This window comes from Vulpes vulpes, chromosome 8 (assembly GCF_048418805.1).
Source record: "Vulpes vulpes isolate BD-2025 chromosome 8, VulVul3, whole genome shotgun sequence".
NCBI classification, from domain to species: Eukaryota; Metazoa; Chordata; class Mammalia; order Carnivora; family Canidae; genus Vulpes; species Vulpes vulpes.
Genome location: NC_132787.1, coordinates 57,437,762 through 57,454,393, shown reverse-complemented (window position 1 = coordinate 57,454,393; position 16,632 = coordinate 57,437,762). Strand labels below are relative to the sequence as shown.

At 48.1% G+C, this 16,632-nt stretch overlaps 1 protein-coding gene across 1 annotated transcript in view; it reads left to right on the top strand.

Annotated features, from left to right (window-relative positions):
- PTGFRN (prostaglandin F2 receptor inhibitor) overlaps window positions 1-16,632 on the top strand; it is a 77,491-nt gene that overhangs the window by 41,716 nt on the left and 19,143 nt on the right. Inside the window, exons 3-4 of the mRNA XM_072766783.1 lie at window positions 1,744-2,157; window positions 4,878-5,258. Coding sequence (XP_072622884.1) covers window positions 1,744-2,157; window positions 4,878-5,258 — 795 coding nt within the window. The remainder of the gene's footprint in view (window positions 1-1,743; window positions 2,158-4,877; window positions 5,259-16,632) is intronic.

The following is a 16,632-nucleotide window of genomic DNA, read 5'->3' as shown; positions in this document are numbered from 1 at the left end:
GAGCAAAGAAGCAGCTTTTCTTGGGTGAGGAAAGCAGTTAGATGGCCATGAATGAGACTGGCTGGCTGCCCAGGTAGGGCCTCTGGTGGCCGCCACGCATGGCCCAGGGTCTGTCTAGCCGTCAGCTCTGTGGGTCTTGAAACCATTCAGCCATGTGTTGACAGATATCTGACTACGAGAACGGAGTCATGTTAACTGGACTCGCAGACTGACGGGTATACTAGGTCATTATATTCATTTTGCAGTAGACAATTGTCTTTGGGTTAGGCCTTTGTAAAAATGAAGCAGTTCTTTTCCTCAAGGACACAAATTCGTTTCTAAGTGGAATTTCAAGAAAAACCAAAGACCTAACGAATAGTAGCATTTGAGGATTCTTTTATCCAGCTCATAGAGGAGCCTAAGAGTGTAGAGCCTTGGTAGAGCCTCCTGTCTGGTTATCTTGATTATCACTTCCCTTTCCTCAGTAGCACTCACCAATACTTTAGGTTTTTTTTTTTTTTTTTAAGATTTTATTTATTTATTCATGAGAGACACAGAGAGGGAGAGAGGCAGAGACACAGGCAGAGGGAGAAGCAGGCTCCATGCAGGGAGCCTGATGTGGGACTTGATCCCGGGTCTCCAGGATCGCGCCCTGGGCCAAAGGCAGGTGCTAAACCACTGAGCCACCCAGGGATCCCTACTTTAGTTTTTTTCCCCCACCAATACTTTTCTTGATTTCTGGCCCCCTTGTTCTAGACTCTAAAGAGCCAGGCTTTTCCCAAATGGCCCTAATACAGGGTACCCAGCTGAGGGTTCTGCTTCCTTTGACTGGTTCCTATCCTGCACATACTTTCTGCTCACCTTAGTTATTCTTTTTTTTTTTTAATTCTATTTATTTATTTATTTATTATTTATTATTTATTTATTTATTTATTTATTTATTTATTTATTTATGATAGAGAGAGAGAGAAGCAGGCTCCATGCTGGGAGCCTGACGTGGAACTCCATCCCGGGTCTCCAAGATTACACCCTGGGCTGAAGGTGGTGCTAAACCGCTGAGCCACCGGGTCTGGGGCTGACCTACCCTAGTTATTCTTAATGCATTTCCCAGGCCTCAGGCCACAGGCAGCTCTTGCTGTGCTTTTGCCCTCCTGGGATCATGTTGCTTTAGCTGGTAGAAGATTCTTCAGGCTCCCTGCTGTAGCCAGGTGCCCTGCCACAGGAGTGTTGGACGGTACCAGCCAGTTATTTTACCACTATTGCTGAGTGCCAAGCACCTCAGCTTCTCACTCCAGCTGTCATCCTCCTCCCCCCACCCCACTGCCCTCACCCCAGACCGGTCCAGTCGTCATCCCTTTGTAGAGCTGGGGAAACTGAGGCAGAGGGGAGTAAAGTAGCTTGCTCAGGGGTGGCAGAAACACGTACCCAAGGCATAGCTCCCAAAAGGGGGAGGGTGCTCCGCCCAGTTCTGGTGGGAGTAAGGGTCCTTTTAGTGCCTCTTTTCCTTTTCTCCCCTTCCTTGTTCTTTTTTCCCTTTCTCTTTTGTTTTTTCCTTGTTCAGATCAGAAAGTCAGCTGAGATTACACCCGAATTACAGTGGGAGAGCGTTCCCCCGCACCCCCCCTTCCGTGGGCATCAGAACAGGGCCCGCGCAGAAGGCCCTGGAAGGGGCAGGAGCCCACGGAGGCGGGAGGGGCGGGGCAGGGGCGCGCGGATGGGCCGAGGCCGCCGAGGCAGGCTGACGGCTGTGCTTCCTCCCCGCAGTGCTGGCCGATGCCCTGCGCGTGGGCGCCGGCCCGCCGCCCGCCCCGGACCTGGGCCTGCGCCTGGGCGAGCCGTTCGAGCTGCGCTGCGCGGCGTCCACGGCGTCCCCGCTGCACACGCACCTGGCGCTGCTGTGGGAGCTGCGGCGCGGCGCGGCCCGGAGGAGCGTGCTGGGCCTGAGCCACGACGGCCGCTTCCGCCCGGGGCCCGGCTACGAGCAGCGCTACCGCGCGGGGGACGTGCGCCTGGACACCGTGGGCGGCGACGGCTACCGCCTGTCGGTGGCGCGCGCGCTGGCCTCGGACCAGGGCTCCTACCGGTGCGTGGTCAGCGAGTGGATCGGAGAGCAGGGCGGCTGGCAGGAGATTCAAGAGAAGGCCGTGGAAGTGGCCACCGTGCTGATCCAGCCCACGGGTGAGCCCCTGGAGCGGTCGGGCTGGGCGCGCGCTGCGCTGTTTCCTGGTGGGTGGCGGGGAACGACCCAGGCGGAGCCCCGTGGGCCCTGCTGGCCAGGTTTGTGCTGGTCGGGTGAGGCCTCGCGTCCAGGGGCCGGGGACCAGGTAGGATGGCGGTGAGAGTTTGGCGAGGGTGCATTTTTTGTGCCGAGTCCCTCAGCTTTGCTTTTACAGCTGCCTCTCGTCTGGATTCGTACTCCTGGGACGCTCGCTGCAGGCTGCGTAAAGTACTAAGACGGTTGTTGGCTGACAGATTAAGGCCCTTTAAGTGCCAGAATGAGGTCTGACCTGGTGTTCAGAGGGGCTTCGGGGCAGAGCTTCCCCCACTCTGCTCCGTTTGTCTTGTTTTGTCTTAATGGAGTGTTTCCTGAATTTCTGGATGTGCCGTTTCACACAGCTGTTGGGAGTGCAGCTGGCTCACCCCCACATGTCTGGTCTTCCTTCAGTCCTCTAGATGTGCCTTTCAAGTCTCCTCAGATGTGCCATCCCAGCTAGGTGAGACTTCTCTCGAGCTGGGCCTCTTCTTGTTTTGTGTATGACACTTATCCCAGGAGCGTGCATCTAGCCCTGGGGTCTGTCTCCCTGCAAGAAGTCCTGTGTCCTCTCACCTGTGAACCAAGCTTTGTTTTTGAAGAAACACACACACACTTTCTGAGGCCTGCTAGAAAGTAAGAAAATACAAGATACATTTTAGAAAACCCGTAAAAAGAAAAGTTATTATTGACCTAGTGTCCAACAAGCATTAATAAAGAACCTATACTGGGTGATCAGCTCTGTCTGCGCCCCGGGGTCAGAAGTGCTTCAGGAATGTCCCCAGGCCTCATAGAGCCTCCTCCAGCTTTGGCAGAGACAGCATAAAGAGACCATGTCAGGATGAGGTCATTGTTGTGGATGGATGGCTGTCCTTGGTTTTCCGGGAGTCTGACATCTCCAGATCTGTCGCTGTGGCCTCCTGCTTTGTCAACTGGGAAGACCATGGGCAGACTCATTTCTTGCATATAAATGTGAACGTGTGGCCGCTCTGTAGCTCAGATGAGAAGGGAAGCAGGAGATAGTACTCGTGGGGAGTATTTTTCCTCTGCGGGCTACATGGTCCTGAGCACTTCACTCTGCATGTATACTACTGCACAGGCCACCTTTTGCCTCCGGCTGGCACAAAGGGACTCCAGCAGTATTCCAGCAGCCCTAACCGTAAGCATTGTACGTGGGACTATTGGAACCACAGTGCAGGCTCAGAGCAGTGGTTTCCATACGGACTCCTCTCAAAAGATGCCCTCAAATTACCTTTGGCCCCTTTAAGGAGGTGAAGGAGGAGGAAGAATTTGGAGGGTGGGTGAAGGTGAGAAATCAGACTTTTAAATTTCCTTTTATAAATACTCTACCCATCTCATTTTCTGTATTTGTCAAAGTGGGTCTTGAACTTGGCCTGAAGGGCTTGTGGGAAATGTTGTCAGGCTTTGGAAATAGGCATAGGAAAGCAGTCCGCTCTGAAGGGCAACAAGGCCTGTGGGGTTCAGCCTTTTCTGAACCTGCCACCAGCCTTTGTTGCTGAGCTTACTCAGGAGAGCCACTGATGAAGACCAGGGCTGTGCCTCCACTTGAATCCCCTGGGAAGTGTTAGCTATTTCTCATCGAAGGGGTTGTTCCCAGAGCATTAGCACAAGTCGAATGTTTTTCTACTCTGATTACAGATGTTCGGCTTCTTAAAAAAAAAAAAAAAAAAAACTTCAGTAACGTAAAATGTTTCCATGTAAAAAGCTTTGACAGGGGAATGCTGAAACCAGATCTGCCTTGAGACTGTGACACTAGATACTTCAGTGCTTCATCTAAATATAGTCTACTTTTAATTATCCACACTCGTGTGAGAAGGCAGCAGCGTGGATAATCCAAGAGTCATTGTGTTTTGGTTTTAGAATATGCTTTATGTTTGACTTTAAGGCGGATATGCCTAATAGAATAAATGATGCTCTACGTCTATTCCATTGCATTGCATTTTGAAGGCTTGACTCATAAGGCATTTTTGTCTGGTTTCATTTTCCTGGTCCTTCTGTTTAAGATTTTCAACTCTTTTACCCAGAAGATGGTTGTACCCTCACCTCCTGCACTCCAGCCTCCAACGCCAAATCCCTGGTCCCCAAGTCAGAACTGAACTGTCCTTTCTCTGTAAAATCATCCAAGTCTTATTATGCACATGGAGAAAGTATAATTTTAGTTTTGTGAAGTCCATCTTTTTTTCAAACAAGTGTTAACAGTTAAGAGCAGGGTCCCTGGAGGCAGACAGCCTACTTTTAAATCCCAACTCCGCTGTGTTTTACCTGTGTGACCTTGGGCAAGTTACTTAACTTCTCTGCCCTTCAGTTTCCTTATCAGTAAAATGAAGATAAAAATAGTAGTTACCTCCTAGGGCCGTTTTGAAGGTTAACGTTTCCAAGGCACTCAGAACAGTGCCTGGCATATTGTAAATGTAAGTGTTTCCCATTCTTAGTGTTTTCATGGAATGAAAAGAAATACGTTATGATTTCCTTTATTTATTCAGTAAATACTTCTCAAGCGCTTAAAATTTTGGTACAAACCCTTCTAACTTTAATGCCATAAATAAGAACATAAAAGGAGATGATCTAAAGGGGAGGAGGGGCGCACATAACCCAGATTATCTAGATTTTTTTTTTCATTTTCAAGTTCTACGAGCGGCTGTGGCCAGGAGTATGTCTGTGGCTGAGGGAAAGGAGCTGGATCTGACCTGCAACATCACAACAGACCGAGCAGATGACGTCCGACCCGAGGTGACATGGTACTTTAGCAGGACACCGGATGGCACTTTGCCTGGCTCCCTCATGTTGGCACGGCTGGACCGGGATTCCCTGGTGCAGAGCTCTCCCCACGTTGCTTTGAGTCATGTGGATGCACGCTCCTACCATTTACTGGTTCGAGATGTTAGCAAAGAAAACTCTGGCTACTATTTCTGCCACGTGGCACTCTGGGCACCCGGACACAACAGGAGCTGGCACAAGGTGGCCGAAGCCAGGTCTGCCCCTGCCAGTGTGGACGTGACCAGGCTAGGTGAGTGGTAGGGAAGATGGCTCTTAGCCTCTCTGGCTTGCTCCCTTTCCTGGGAGATGAGGATGAGTCAGAGCACTGCGCCTTTTGCGGGATCTTGGCGTTCTTTACATCAGGGTGAGCGTACTTGAGCCTGGACAGATCCCAAGCTGGGGGTGGGGAGGAGAGCAAAGCAGGCTGAAACAGAATCTGGCAGGCAAGGGAAATGTTTAGATAATGTGGCCTTAGTTGTCTCAATACCCTCATTTGAGAGGATATAGTTTCCTTTTGTTGTCAAGATTTGCAGGGTCGGCCCTGCTGAATGGCTCTTTGAAATGGATCTTTGTTGGAGCCAGAACACTGCCATTCTTCCTTTCCTATCCTAGACTCTGAGGTGCTCTCTGGCAGGAGGTGGTGGTTTCCTAAAGTCCAGAGCAGAAAGAATTCCTTGAGCTAACGGAATGTGCTTGGGTTTTTTTTGCCCCCCCCCCCCCCACAATGCCCTGGAATCCCACAATGATTTTATTTGTAGATACCAGTTAAATAGCATGGCCTTCCTGTTTCCCCAGGCTCTTGCACCCGCTACAAGTCCCCAGTGGAGGAGCAGAGTGGCTCTCAGCTGTGGGCCACCGGGTCCTCACTTTATAACTGCTTGGCATATATGTGAAATTGTCATACCTTTCTTTTTTACCACTGTCATCTTCCCTGCCCCTCGTTTCACTAAATGCTTGCCCTGCAGGCCCAGCGTTCTTAATTTTTGTCACTAGCTTGTGATTAATTACCGGTTAAGCCTTAAGCAGGACAGGGTTGATTGGAGGAGGGGGTGTTTCCCTTCCTACCTCGTCCAAAGGTGGAGATGAGCCTACCAGTCAGTCAGCCTACCCTGCTGTTTTGAGCTCGATCTCTCTGCTGTCCCGTGGCTATTCTGAGCCCCAATGCAGGCATTTGGCATCCCTCTGACGTTAGTGGGCAAACCAGATCTTTAAAGGCCAGGAAATCATTTCCCCTGTTGTCATACTGAGCATCCTCCCACCATGACCCCCATCTCACGCTGTGCTCTTCCTGGTCTCTGCATCAAAATCTCCTGGGTTAGTCGCACATTCACTGTCTGTTTCTCCCCATTACGCCTTTATTTGGGCCTTTATTTGGCAGACTGGGGGAGTTGGCAAGTGGGGACCGAGGGGGCAGGGTGAAGTGGAAGAAGAGAGTGAGCAGAAGCTTGGCCAATTCAGAGTGAGACCAGGCAGGGTGTTAATCATCCCTGGTAGCAAAGTGATTCTTTGATATCTGCACAGTAAAAGGCACAGGCTTTATCTGGCGAGCTTTTTATTCCTGCCGTCTGAACCCTGTGCGAGACTCTCGCTAGGAAGTACTGAACTGGAACAATGTTGGCCCAGCTAGAACTCTCCTTAGCAACCTTCAAAATAAAACAGATGTTGTCAGCACCGAAAAGAAGATTTTTCATCTCTGGAGCTGAATTTGTCTCACGGCTCTGATCCTCGGTGCATTGTGTGCTGCTGTCAAATCCCTGCGCTGACTCCCAGTACCTCCTCCCCCTCCAACTTAGAATCAGCTCTGGTGCTGGATTTTTTTTTTTTTTTTTTTTTGAAAGCCTGGTCTGCACTCCAGTGTGAGGGCCTCTTTGAAGTTCTGTCGTTCTGATCCCAGCATAGCCTGGGGGAGATGTGCCTGGGGGAGACGTGGGGTGGGGGTGGGGAGTGGGGGTGTCAGAAAGCAGGAGGGTTGCTCCGGGAGGGAATGGGCTCTTTTAACTGGAAGGGGTTTGTTGGTGGTGATGTTCTCCAGAGGGTGAGAAGAAATAAAGAGATTAAATTGTGGGAAAAGGCTCCATTATTATCCTGGGGATCCAGTTGTTTGTTTTCCTGCAGAGTGCCAGGAAAACCACTGTCCTGAAAGTCATCAGTCTGCTTTATGCTGACCCATGGGAGGTATGCAGGACCCACACCTTGCACGTCGTTTTGCACATGAAGGGCACACTCAGTAAACATTGGCTGAATGGTTTAGATAAGCCTGGGTAGTGTTCAAGTATGTGCACAGGAAAGCAAGAATTGCAAAGAAAGCAGTGACAATTAACTTAGAGGATATGCAGAGATACATGCACATGGGTAAACCTTCTGGGAGCGTAAATGGTAGAAAAACCGCTTGCATTCTTCTTTCTTCCTCTTGAATCTCCTCCTAACCCTGCCTATGACTCACACCATTAGAGCTGCTTGGACACTCATTCAGGAGGCGAGTTGGGCAGGAGTACAGCTGCAGACCTTTCCCTAGGACCTCCAGAGATGGATGGGCCTGGCCTGATGCCATAGGATTGTTGTATCTAGATACACAACCTGTACGTGCACGCATGTGGATACCTGACCGCGTGCATCTTGGGGCCTGTTGGAGGTGATGGAGGAGTGTCCAAAAAAGACAGGAAGACAGGTGACCCGCCAAGGACTCTGTTTATGTAGGCCATCCTCAGTTATGTGATTATGGGATGTTGTCACAAAAGAGTTCTTGAGGAAGTTGGTTCCTTATGCGGGTGTTAACACAGAACTTTGAGTTTTGTTGCTTGATAAAAATAATCATTACTGTTTATCAAACGGTTACTAGAAATTGGGCACTGGTCCAAGGGCTTTACGTGCATTAAATATCTGACTTCCATATAACCTTGTGAGTGAGATACTGGCCACTATTCCCATCTGAAAATCACTGATCTTTATTTTGCTTATGATTCTGAGGATCAGGATTTAGGGAAGGACACATCAGGGTTCATCACTCATGCAAACAGGGACAGCTGGGACGACTAGAGATGGGGATCCCCTTCCATATGGCTTTCTTGTGTGCATGACACTGTTCTCCTGGCCCTCCCTATCTCCACGTGGCATTTCACTCAGGCCCTTTGCATGTGGCTTGGGTTTCTCATAGCATGTTCTTCTCGGGACAGTCACACTTCTTACATGGTGACTGGCTTCCAAGAGGCAGGAAGTACATGTTCCCAGCCAGTTGAAAGCTGGCCCTGGCCTTGGCACCGTGTCACTTTGGCTGCTTTCTATGGGTCATGGCCATCACAGAGTCTGTTCAGCTTCAAAGGGACAGAGAGAAAGAGACCTCATGTCTCTTAAAAAAAAAAAGATTTTATTTATTTATTCATGAGAGACAGAGAGAGGCAGAAACATAGGCAGGGGGAGAAGCAGGCTCCCTGCAGGGGGCCTGATGCAGGACTGGATCCCATGACCCCAGGATCACAACCTGAGCCAAAGGCAGATGCTCAACCACTGAGCCTCCCAGGCGCCCCAGAGACCCCATCTCTTAGAGTAACAAGGTCACACAGCAAAAGGGCATGGAAGATGGGAAACATTACTGTAGACATCTTTGGAAAATAGAATCTACCGAATGGTGAAGGCTTGTTTCTTTTATTTCAAAAGAAATGTTTAGAATGATTTACAGAGAATTATGTTCCAAGACAAGTCTGTCCCAAGTATTTGTCATCTTATGTGGAAACATTTTGGCTCTGGGAATCAGCTTTATTCCTGAAACCCTAGAGCATTGAGTCCTAAAAGTTGGGCCATTCTTGTCTTTATTTGCTTGGGGTTAGTGCACAGAGCAGATGAGGGAGTTGAAGCTGATTTGGGTCTTCTCATATGTTCCATGGAGATCAGGGCAGTGCTGTGCATGGGTCCAGTGAGTCCAGGAGTGCTTGCAGCAGCTGGGTGGCCTGTGGTGATTTTGTAGAGGGCAAGAAAAAGCCTCTTTTACTAGGATTTATGTCCTACTTTTGAAGGAGGGAAAAAAAAAAACCACACACAAAGTTGGCCTGCAAAATTAAGCCCAATTTAAAGTAAGGGATATGGGGAATCTGGGTGGCTCAGTCCATTAAGTGTCTGCCTTCAGCTCAGGTCATGATCTCAGGGTCCTGGGATCGAGCCCTGCGTCAGGCTCTCTCCTCATCGGGGAGCCTGCTTCTCCTTCCTCTGCTGTGCCCCTTGCTTGTGCTCTCTTGCTCTCTCTGTCAGCTAAATAAATAAAATCTTTAAAAAAATAAAGTAAGATATAGAATCAAGATGAAAAAGGGTAAAAACAAATCAGGATAGATATCGCAAGGTAGTTGGGATGCATTAGTTAGCTGCACTCAAGCACTCAATTTGCCTCTGAAGTTTTGAAGAGTTGGGGCAAAGAGAACTGTGATTGCACAGTTCACCTCTGATGAAGGGAAACGGAGAGCCAAACTTTTTGTTGACACTGAATTTATCATGCGCCTTTTTATGTAAGGGCATTGGATAACATAATGGACAGTGCTTTCAACTGTTCTTTTATGAAAGGCTGAGTGATTGTTTAAATGGATGTTTCTCGTCTCCACTCTCTATAAAAGCTGAGAGCGTAAATCTTAAGTGTGTGAAGGAGTTTCTGTAAGAAGCTGAGTTACTGTAGAGGACAAATGTTGCTTTGTGTCGATCCAATTTAGTTTATGGCTAGAACTGGAGAATCTGTGGAGGAATGGCTAGTTAATCTGCATAGTAGGCCATCTCTCTCTGCAATCAGATGTCTCAAATGAGCCTTTGGCACGGATTGGATACTAATCAGTTTATGGTTGAGCTCTCTGCCCAAAGTACCAGACTTCTGCGGTGTTAATTGGAGGAGGTTTTGTGGGTTTCAGCTACAAGAGCAGGAGGAGGCAGAGCTGAGTTGGGCTTTTTAGTCTTAAAAACCTGATTTGCATTCTTCCCCACTAGAGGACTGTCCCCTCTTCCAGCAGTGTGCCAGCAAGGAAGGTAATTATTTTTCTTTAAAAGGAGCTGCTAATCTGCTAGGTACTTGGTAGAGACTTCAGAGTTCTGTGCCATCCACGGGAGATAAGATTCAGATCTGCGGAACATTAGGGGCCACTATTATCAGCTCTCTGTCCACGGTTACCTCTGAAGGCAGAATAGCATGTGGGCCAATCCCGGAGTCCTGCTCCACCATCTTCTAGCCGTGTTGTGTTGGGTGTGTTGCTTTGCTTTTCTTGGTTTCGTGGAATAATGTGCACGAAGTGCTTATAGCACTTATAGTGCTTATAGGACCCTGGGATCATGCCCTAAGCCAAAGGCAGACGCTCAACTACTGAGCCACCCAGGTGCCCCTGCACCAAGTTCTTTCCTAACTAAGGCATACAAGTCTGTCTCAGGGCATGGAGGGGCTAGGGATGTGTGTCCTGGAAGCTGCTGCTCCCAAGGAGAAGGGGTTGAGATGACCACACCCAGGCCCCTTCCTGCCCCTGCTCCCAAATCTGGTAATTCACTCTTCTGCCTCTGGGAGCAGCGAGTAAGGAAGAAGATAGAAAAACTGCATAAGGGTCATCCAAACGATACTACTATTTTTTCCAAAATAGGCTAATGCTGGAAACAACCTCATAATAAAGGTTCTACTAAGGAAGGGTCAAGTGTCTCCCCAACACAACAGACTTTTTGTAGCCTTGTCTGTTTAAACGTTAAGGAAGAGGGATGCTTGGGTGCTCAGTGGTTGAGCGCCTGCCCTTGACCCAGGGCATGATCCTGGAGTCCCAGGATCGAGTCCCACATCGGGCCCCCCGCATGGAGCCTGCTTCTCCCTCTGCCTTGTCTCTGCCTCTGTCTCTGTGTGTCTCTCATGAATAAATAAATAAAATCTTAAAAAAAAAATTAGGGAACATTTCATTGTTATGCAATTGACAAGAGTAGCAACTCTGACTGTCAACTTGCTCTATCTCGGTGGAGTACCTGCCCAGTTCAAGAAACTAGAACTCTGTATCAACAAAGACAAGGGCCCACTTTCTCCTTTTCCCTGTAACTCATGCACGCAGCTTGCTCCTCTGATTAGCTCTCCCAAGCTAACGAAGCTTCAACGCGGGTATTAGAACAGGGCCCTGTTGCACACAGTTCAGGATTAGTGCCTCAGCTATGATTACCACTCTTGCCTTTTGGGACGTAGTGGGCTTCAAGAAAGCATTAATAACCAGGTGTGTGAGGAGGCTGTGCAGTTTGGTCCTGGTGGGAGCCCAGCCATAATTCTGCTCACACATGTCGCGCAAGACCTTAGGCTCCCAACCCAACTTGTCTGGGCTTTGGGTTTTGTTTGGCTTTGTTTTTTCTTTATTCCATTTGGAAAACATACATGAAAATTATACCTGTCATAAGGTTGTTAGGCTTAATCGAAAATGCAAGGAAACAATACAGCGCGGCCCCTGGCATATAGGAAGCCCTCAATCCGTGCCAGCTGCTGTGACTGTCATTGTAAAACAGGGATGATGATAATACCATCTTTACGGAATTATTGTGAGAGAGGCAGTCAGGACACCTGGGTGGCTCAGTGGTTGAATGTCTGCCTTTGGCTCAGATCATCTTGGGGTCCTGGGATCGCGTCCTGAATCCTGTGTCTTCCTCTGCCCATATCTCTGCCTCTCTCTGTGTATCTCTCATGAATAAATAAATAACACCTGAAAAAAAGAAAAAAAGAAAAGAAAAAGGAGGCAATCTATGTGAAAACCTTCAGTGCTGGTCCATGCACACAGTAGGTTCAGAGAATTTCCTTTAATAAATTAGCCAAGGATTCTGACAGCTTTTCACCATTTTTGAAAGTGGTAACATGGGAGTTTAATGACCTGTATTAAAAAAAAAAACAAACCAAGTCTTGCTTTGGGCAGGGGATGGGGAAGGGGTTGCAGTGTTGGTGGCCGTAGCTTTAGGAGATGGTGTGCATAGGAGCAGATAGCATCCTGGAGCTAGATTAGGGGGCAGGTCCTTACTTGTAAGAATAGAAGTATTGCTGTCATGCTTAGACTGGCCTCAGTATTTGGTGAAAGGGCTTGCAATGTGGGTGGGCTGTTGTTAATTTTTTTTTTTGACTTTTCAAAATACAAATTTAAAAAAACTTAACACAGAATTAGAAAGAGGTACCAGCTTCCATAATTACCAGTATTTGGCTAATCTTATTTCATCTCTCGTCTCTCTTGCAGTTGTTCACGTGCATGCGTGCAAACACACGCACGCTTTTTTTTCTGGAAGAATTTAAAGCCTATCCTAGACACATGTCATTTTGACATTAAGTGCTTTAGCATGCATCCTTAACTGATAAGCATTTTTGCAACATAACCACCATTGCATTCTTAGCTGATTTCTTGATGAGATCAAGCAGGATATAGTGCTAATCAGTAGTGAAATGCTTAGGTCAGAAATGAGCATTTTTTTTATTAAAGATTTTATTTATTTATTCATGAGACACACACACACACACACACAGAGGCAGAGACACAGGCAGAGGGAGAAGCAGGCTCCATGCAGGGAGCCCAATGAGGGACTCGATCCTGGGACTCCAGGACCACGCCTGGGGCCGAAGGCAGGCGCCAAACCGCTGAGCTGCCCAGGGATCCCCAGAAATGAGCACTTTTACGCAAAGTATTAAATTTATTCCAGTTGAGCAAGTGTATTAATATCTTTTATGTAAAAGGCACTGCAGGCATAGTACATGCAGATGAATTACGTAGGTAGTCCCTGACCCTGGGCAGAGTCCTAGAGAAGGTCCGTAAGGCATACATACAATAATAATCAAAGATCAAGGCAGCATTGAGATAAAATCCTTGGAGAGCCAAAGCCTGGTGGGAGGTAGGGTCTCTGTGAAGGCTTGTTGAACACGAAGTCGAGGTGTGACAGGTGAGTTCAAAGTAGGCATTCTCCATTAATAGGAAAGGCTAGATAGAAGACGTATGTGCACGATGGATTTCAAAGAATAGGCACAGTCTCTGCCAACGATATTTATAATTGTAAAACAGCAATAAAGGGAAATTTTTGTACACTAAGACACAGAACCTACCTGTACTCCTGACATTCTGACATGGTAAAGCCGTATCTTCTGCTTGGAGATGGTTTGGAGGTTATCTTTGTTGTCTTGGCCAGAGGCAAAGGGAGCCCAGATGAGGGTGGTGTAGATGAGCTTTTCCACTTTTGTTCACAAATATTTATAGAGCATGTACTATGTGCAAGTCCCAGAATGGGAGCCGTGTGAGAGTTAGGGACCCTCAGAGTGGATAGAGATGGCACACAATTCTGGTGGAGGTGACTCAAGAGAGTGAATGGTTGGTGTGGCAGCAGAAATAATAATTGAGAAGTTAGGAGGAAGAATAGCCATGTCTGTTTAGAGTGGGAGTCAGCTGCATGCACATGTGTGTATATATGTATGTGTATGGATGGATATGTGCTTCTATATGTGTGTATGTGTGCATGGATATATGTGTATGCATATATGTATGTGTGTGCATGCATACGTATGTGTGTATGTGTATGAATGTGTGCTTGTGTGTGTGTGGATATAAGAGTATGTATGTATGTGTGCATGTGTGCATAGGTGTGCGTGTGTATGAACGTGTACGCGTGCATGGATATGAGTGTATGTGCATGTGTATGAATGTGTGCTTGTGTTGTGTCTTGCATGTGTACATGTATGAGTGTGGTGTATGTGTGTCTGAATGTGGGATTGTGCATGTATGCTTGCATGTGTGTGTGTGTGCATGCAAGTGCACTGGCAGAGGGAGGTGGGAAGTGAGTTGATTAGCGTACAGATGTGCTATATGGTGATGCCATGGAAGCATGAAACCAAGATGCCTAGAAGCCCACTCTGTGCCCATGTTAGGGTCTGAGCTTAAGGAAGAACCCAGGGGAGCAGCTGGATTCTTATCCAAGGTTTCCAGGGCCTTGACCCTGGGTTTGGCCAGGCCAGAGTGTAGAAGGAGAGGGAGAGAGCTGCTCAGGTGGTTGGTGTGGGAGCTAGTGGCCACCTTTTCCATGTATCCCAGGGTTCTGACCACATATGTCACCAGTTCTCTGCCGTCTTTCATTCTAACTTTGACAGCCTTTATTTTCAAAGTACCACTTTGAAGGAATATGCTCAGAGGAAGGAGGTAAATCATGAAGGACTGAAGGATTTACTTTTAAGAGCTGGTAACTGATAAGGAGACAGAAGAGAAATCCAACAGATTGCCTTTGGCCATTTGGATTGTGCTAGTCATCCAGACTGAGGTGATGACCCGTGGGGAGTTGTCTTCCTGGGTCAGATTCCTGGTGTTGGTACCATGGCAGTGTTGTTGCCAGTTGTGGCATTCCATGTTGCTACGGGTCATTAGCCAGTCAGTGGTAGTGAGAAAATACAGAGTTTAGAGGACAGGGAGCTTGGGGGCGCCTGGCTGGCCCAATTGGTTAAGCATCTGCCTTGGGCTCAGGTCATGATCCCAGGGTCTTGCAATCAAGCCCCATGTCAGGCTTCCAGCTCAGCAAAGAGCCTGCTTCTCCCTCTGCCCCTCCTCCCCCCCCCCCCCCCGCTTGTGCATGCATACACTTGCTCGCTTGCTCTCTTTCACTCAAATAAATACAAATCTTAAAAAAAAAAAGAAGTCAGAGAGCTTGGTTCATCTGAGAGGTGAGGATGTACTTCAAAGGTAGCAGAGATATGGCACTGGATTCATATCTGCCACTTTTGAGCTGTACGGGCATGTTACTGACCTCTTTAAATCTCTAAATGGTGAAGAGTAGTTCACAAATACCTACATATGTGTGTGTGTGTATATGTGTATTAATACATATGTGTACATATACATACGCACACGTTAGGCACCAGTTTAAGCATTTCATATATATTTTAAATACATATTTTTATATATATATAAATATATAAAATATATTTTATTTTTAAATAATTTCTATACCCAACCTGGGGCTTGAACTTAACAACCTGAGATTAAGAGGCACATACTCTGCTGACTGAGCCAGCCAGGTGCCCCTGTATATGTTAACTCTTAATCCTCACAGCCACATTGTGAGCTAGTTACTATTGTTGTCTCTGTTTTTAGTTTTTACAAGGGAGGCACCAGACAGGTTAAGAAATGTACGCAAGCGTACGAGTAGGTGGCAGAGCCAGGATCCCAACAGTCTGCCTCCAGATCCCTGGCTCTTCACCATTGCTCTTCACTGCCTTGGTTTGTTGTTTGGGGGAACAGGGGAATAGGTGAAGGGTCTTCGTGTTATGCCCCCCAGGGAGGTGGGCTCTGTGAGGGGCAGTGGCCCCTGCTGCCATGTCCTGAGCACTCTCAATGGTCCAGCCTTCCAGGGCAGCCCAACAGAGGGATGCAATCATGCCAGGTGCACAGCCCGTCCGTGGCTGTCCTTGCCACATGAGAGGAACCTGGTTGTCCTGTCTGCACCTGGGCTGCTCTGGCAAAGTCCACCAGGCGGAAAGGGTCTGAAGCCTAGGATGCAAGGTCATTTGGGAACACCTTGTCTTACTCACCAGACGGTGTAAGGGCATTTTGATGGTATTTACTCCACAGTCGGGGTTACGGAAGAGGCAGTGTGGAGTGCTAGCCCTCTGCCCAGGAGGCAGGACACCCCCCAGCTCTACAACCCTAGCACACTCGCCTATGTGGAGCAAGAGACAGGGTGATGTTCTGGTAGCTGTGGTGTCTCTGTACAGTGTCCACCCTGCAACACAGCGTGTTCCTGTTTGCCGGCCGGGTCCCGTCAGTTTAACCCTGTTTGCCATGGGGTCCACACTCACTTGCAGTTAAATGCTTGTGAAGCTGACATTTGAAGGAATGCGGATTTTGAGTTCTTTCCATTTCCTGGCCACTGAATCATTCTTGAAGAAGTCACAATGCTACCCGTTTTATTAGAAGCATAAATCACAAAAGAACAGGTCCCTCAACCTCAGCAGTTTATAATCTGAATGAGTTGTAAATAAGAGCAACATTAAATAAAACTCAACTGTTTGATTGAGGTAATGGGAATAAAGATAGTGGTAGCAGATGGAAAGTTCTCTTTAGGGGGAATTGGTTTCCTCCTCGCAGACCAGTCACCACAGGAGAAAAATGTGGCCTTTTCTACAAGCCAGGCGGCATACAGTAACTGAGTGCCTCCTGCATACAAGGCTGGGTCTTTGGAGCTTGGAGAGGAGATCTTCAACAGGGCGTGATAACAGGAGGGGCTGCTACTGAACAGGTGTCCCTCCACGGCATCTGGAAGTATGGAGAAAGGGTACCACATTCTGGGGACCCAGGAGGGGACCACAGAGGAGGTTACATTGAAGAATGAGTGGAAGTTGGCAGGGCGGTCAACAGGAGAAGGCCACTGCCAGCAGGTGACCACAGTGGTGTGACACGGTGTGGGTGCTGAAGATCCTCAGGTCATTGGGAATAAGCATTGGGAATGACCTGAGGAGGGTTGGGGACAGAGGGACGAAGGCGAGGAAGAGGTTCCAATACCAGTTCTTGGCAGGTATGGAGGATGATGGCCTTGGGGTCAGTGAAGACAGAAATGCGGAGCTGCAAAAGCGGATGAAGTGGGTGCAGTGAACATCAGAGGGAGGAGGGGTGTCCACACAAATGGAGACTGTGAGG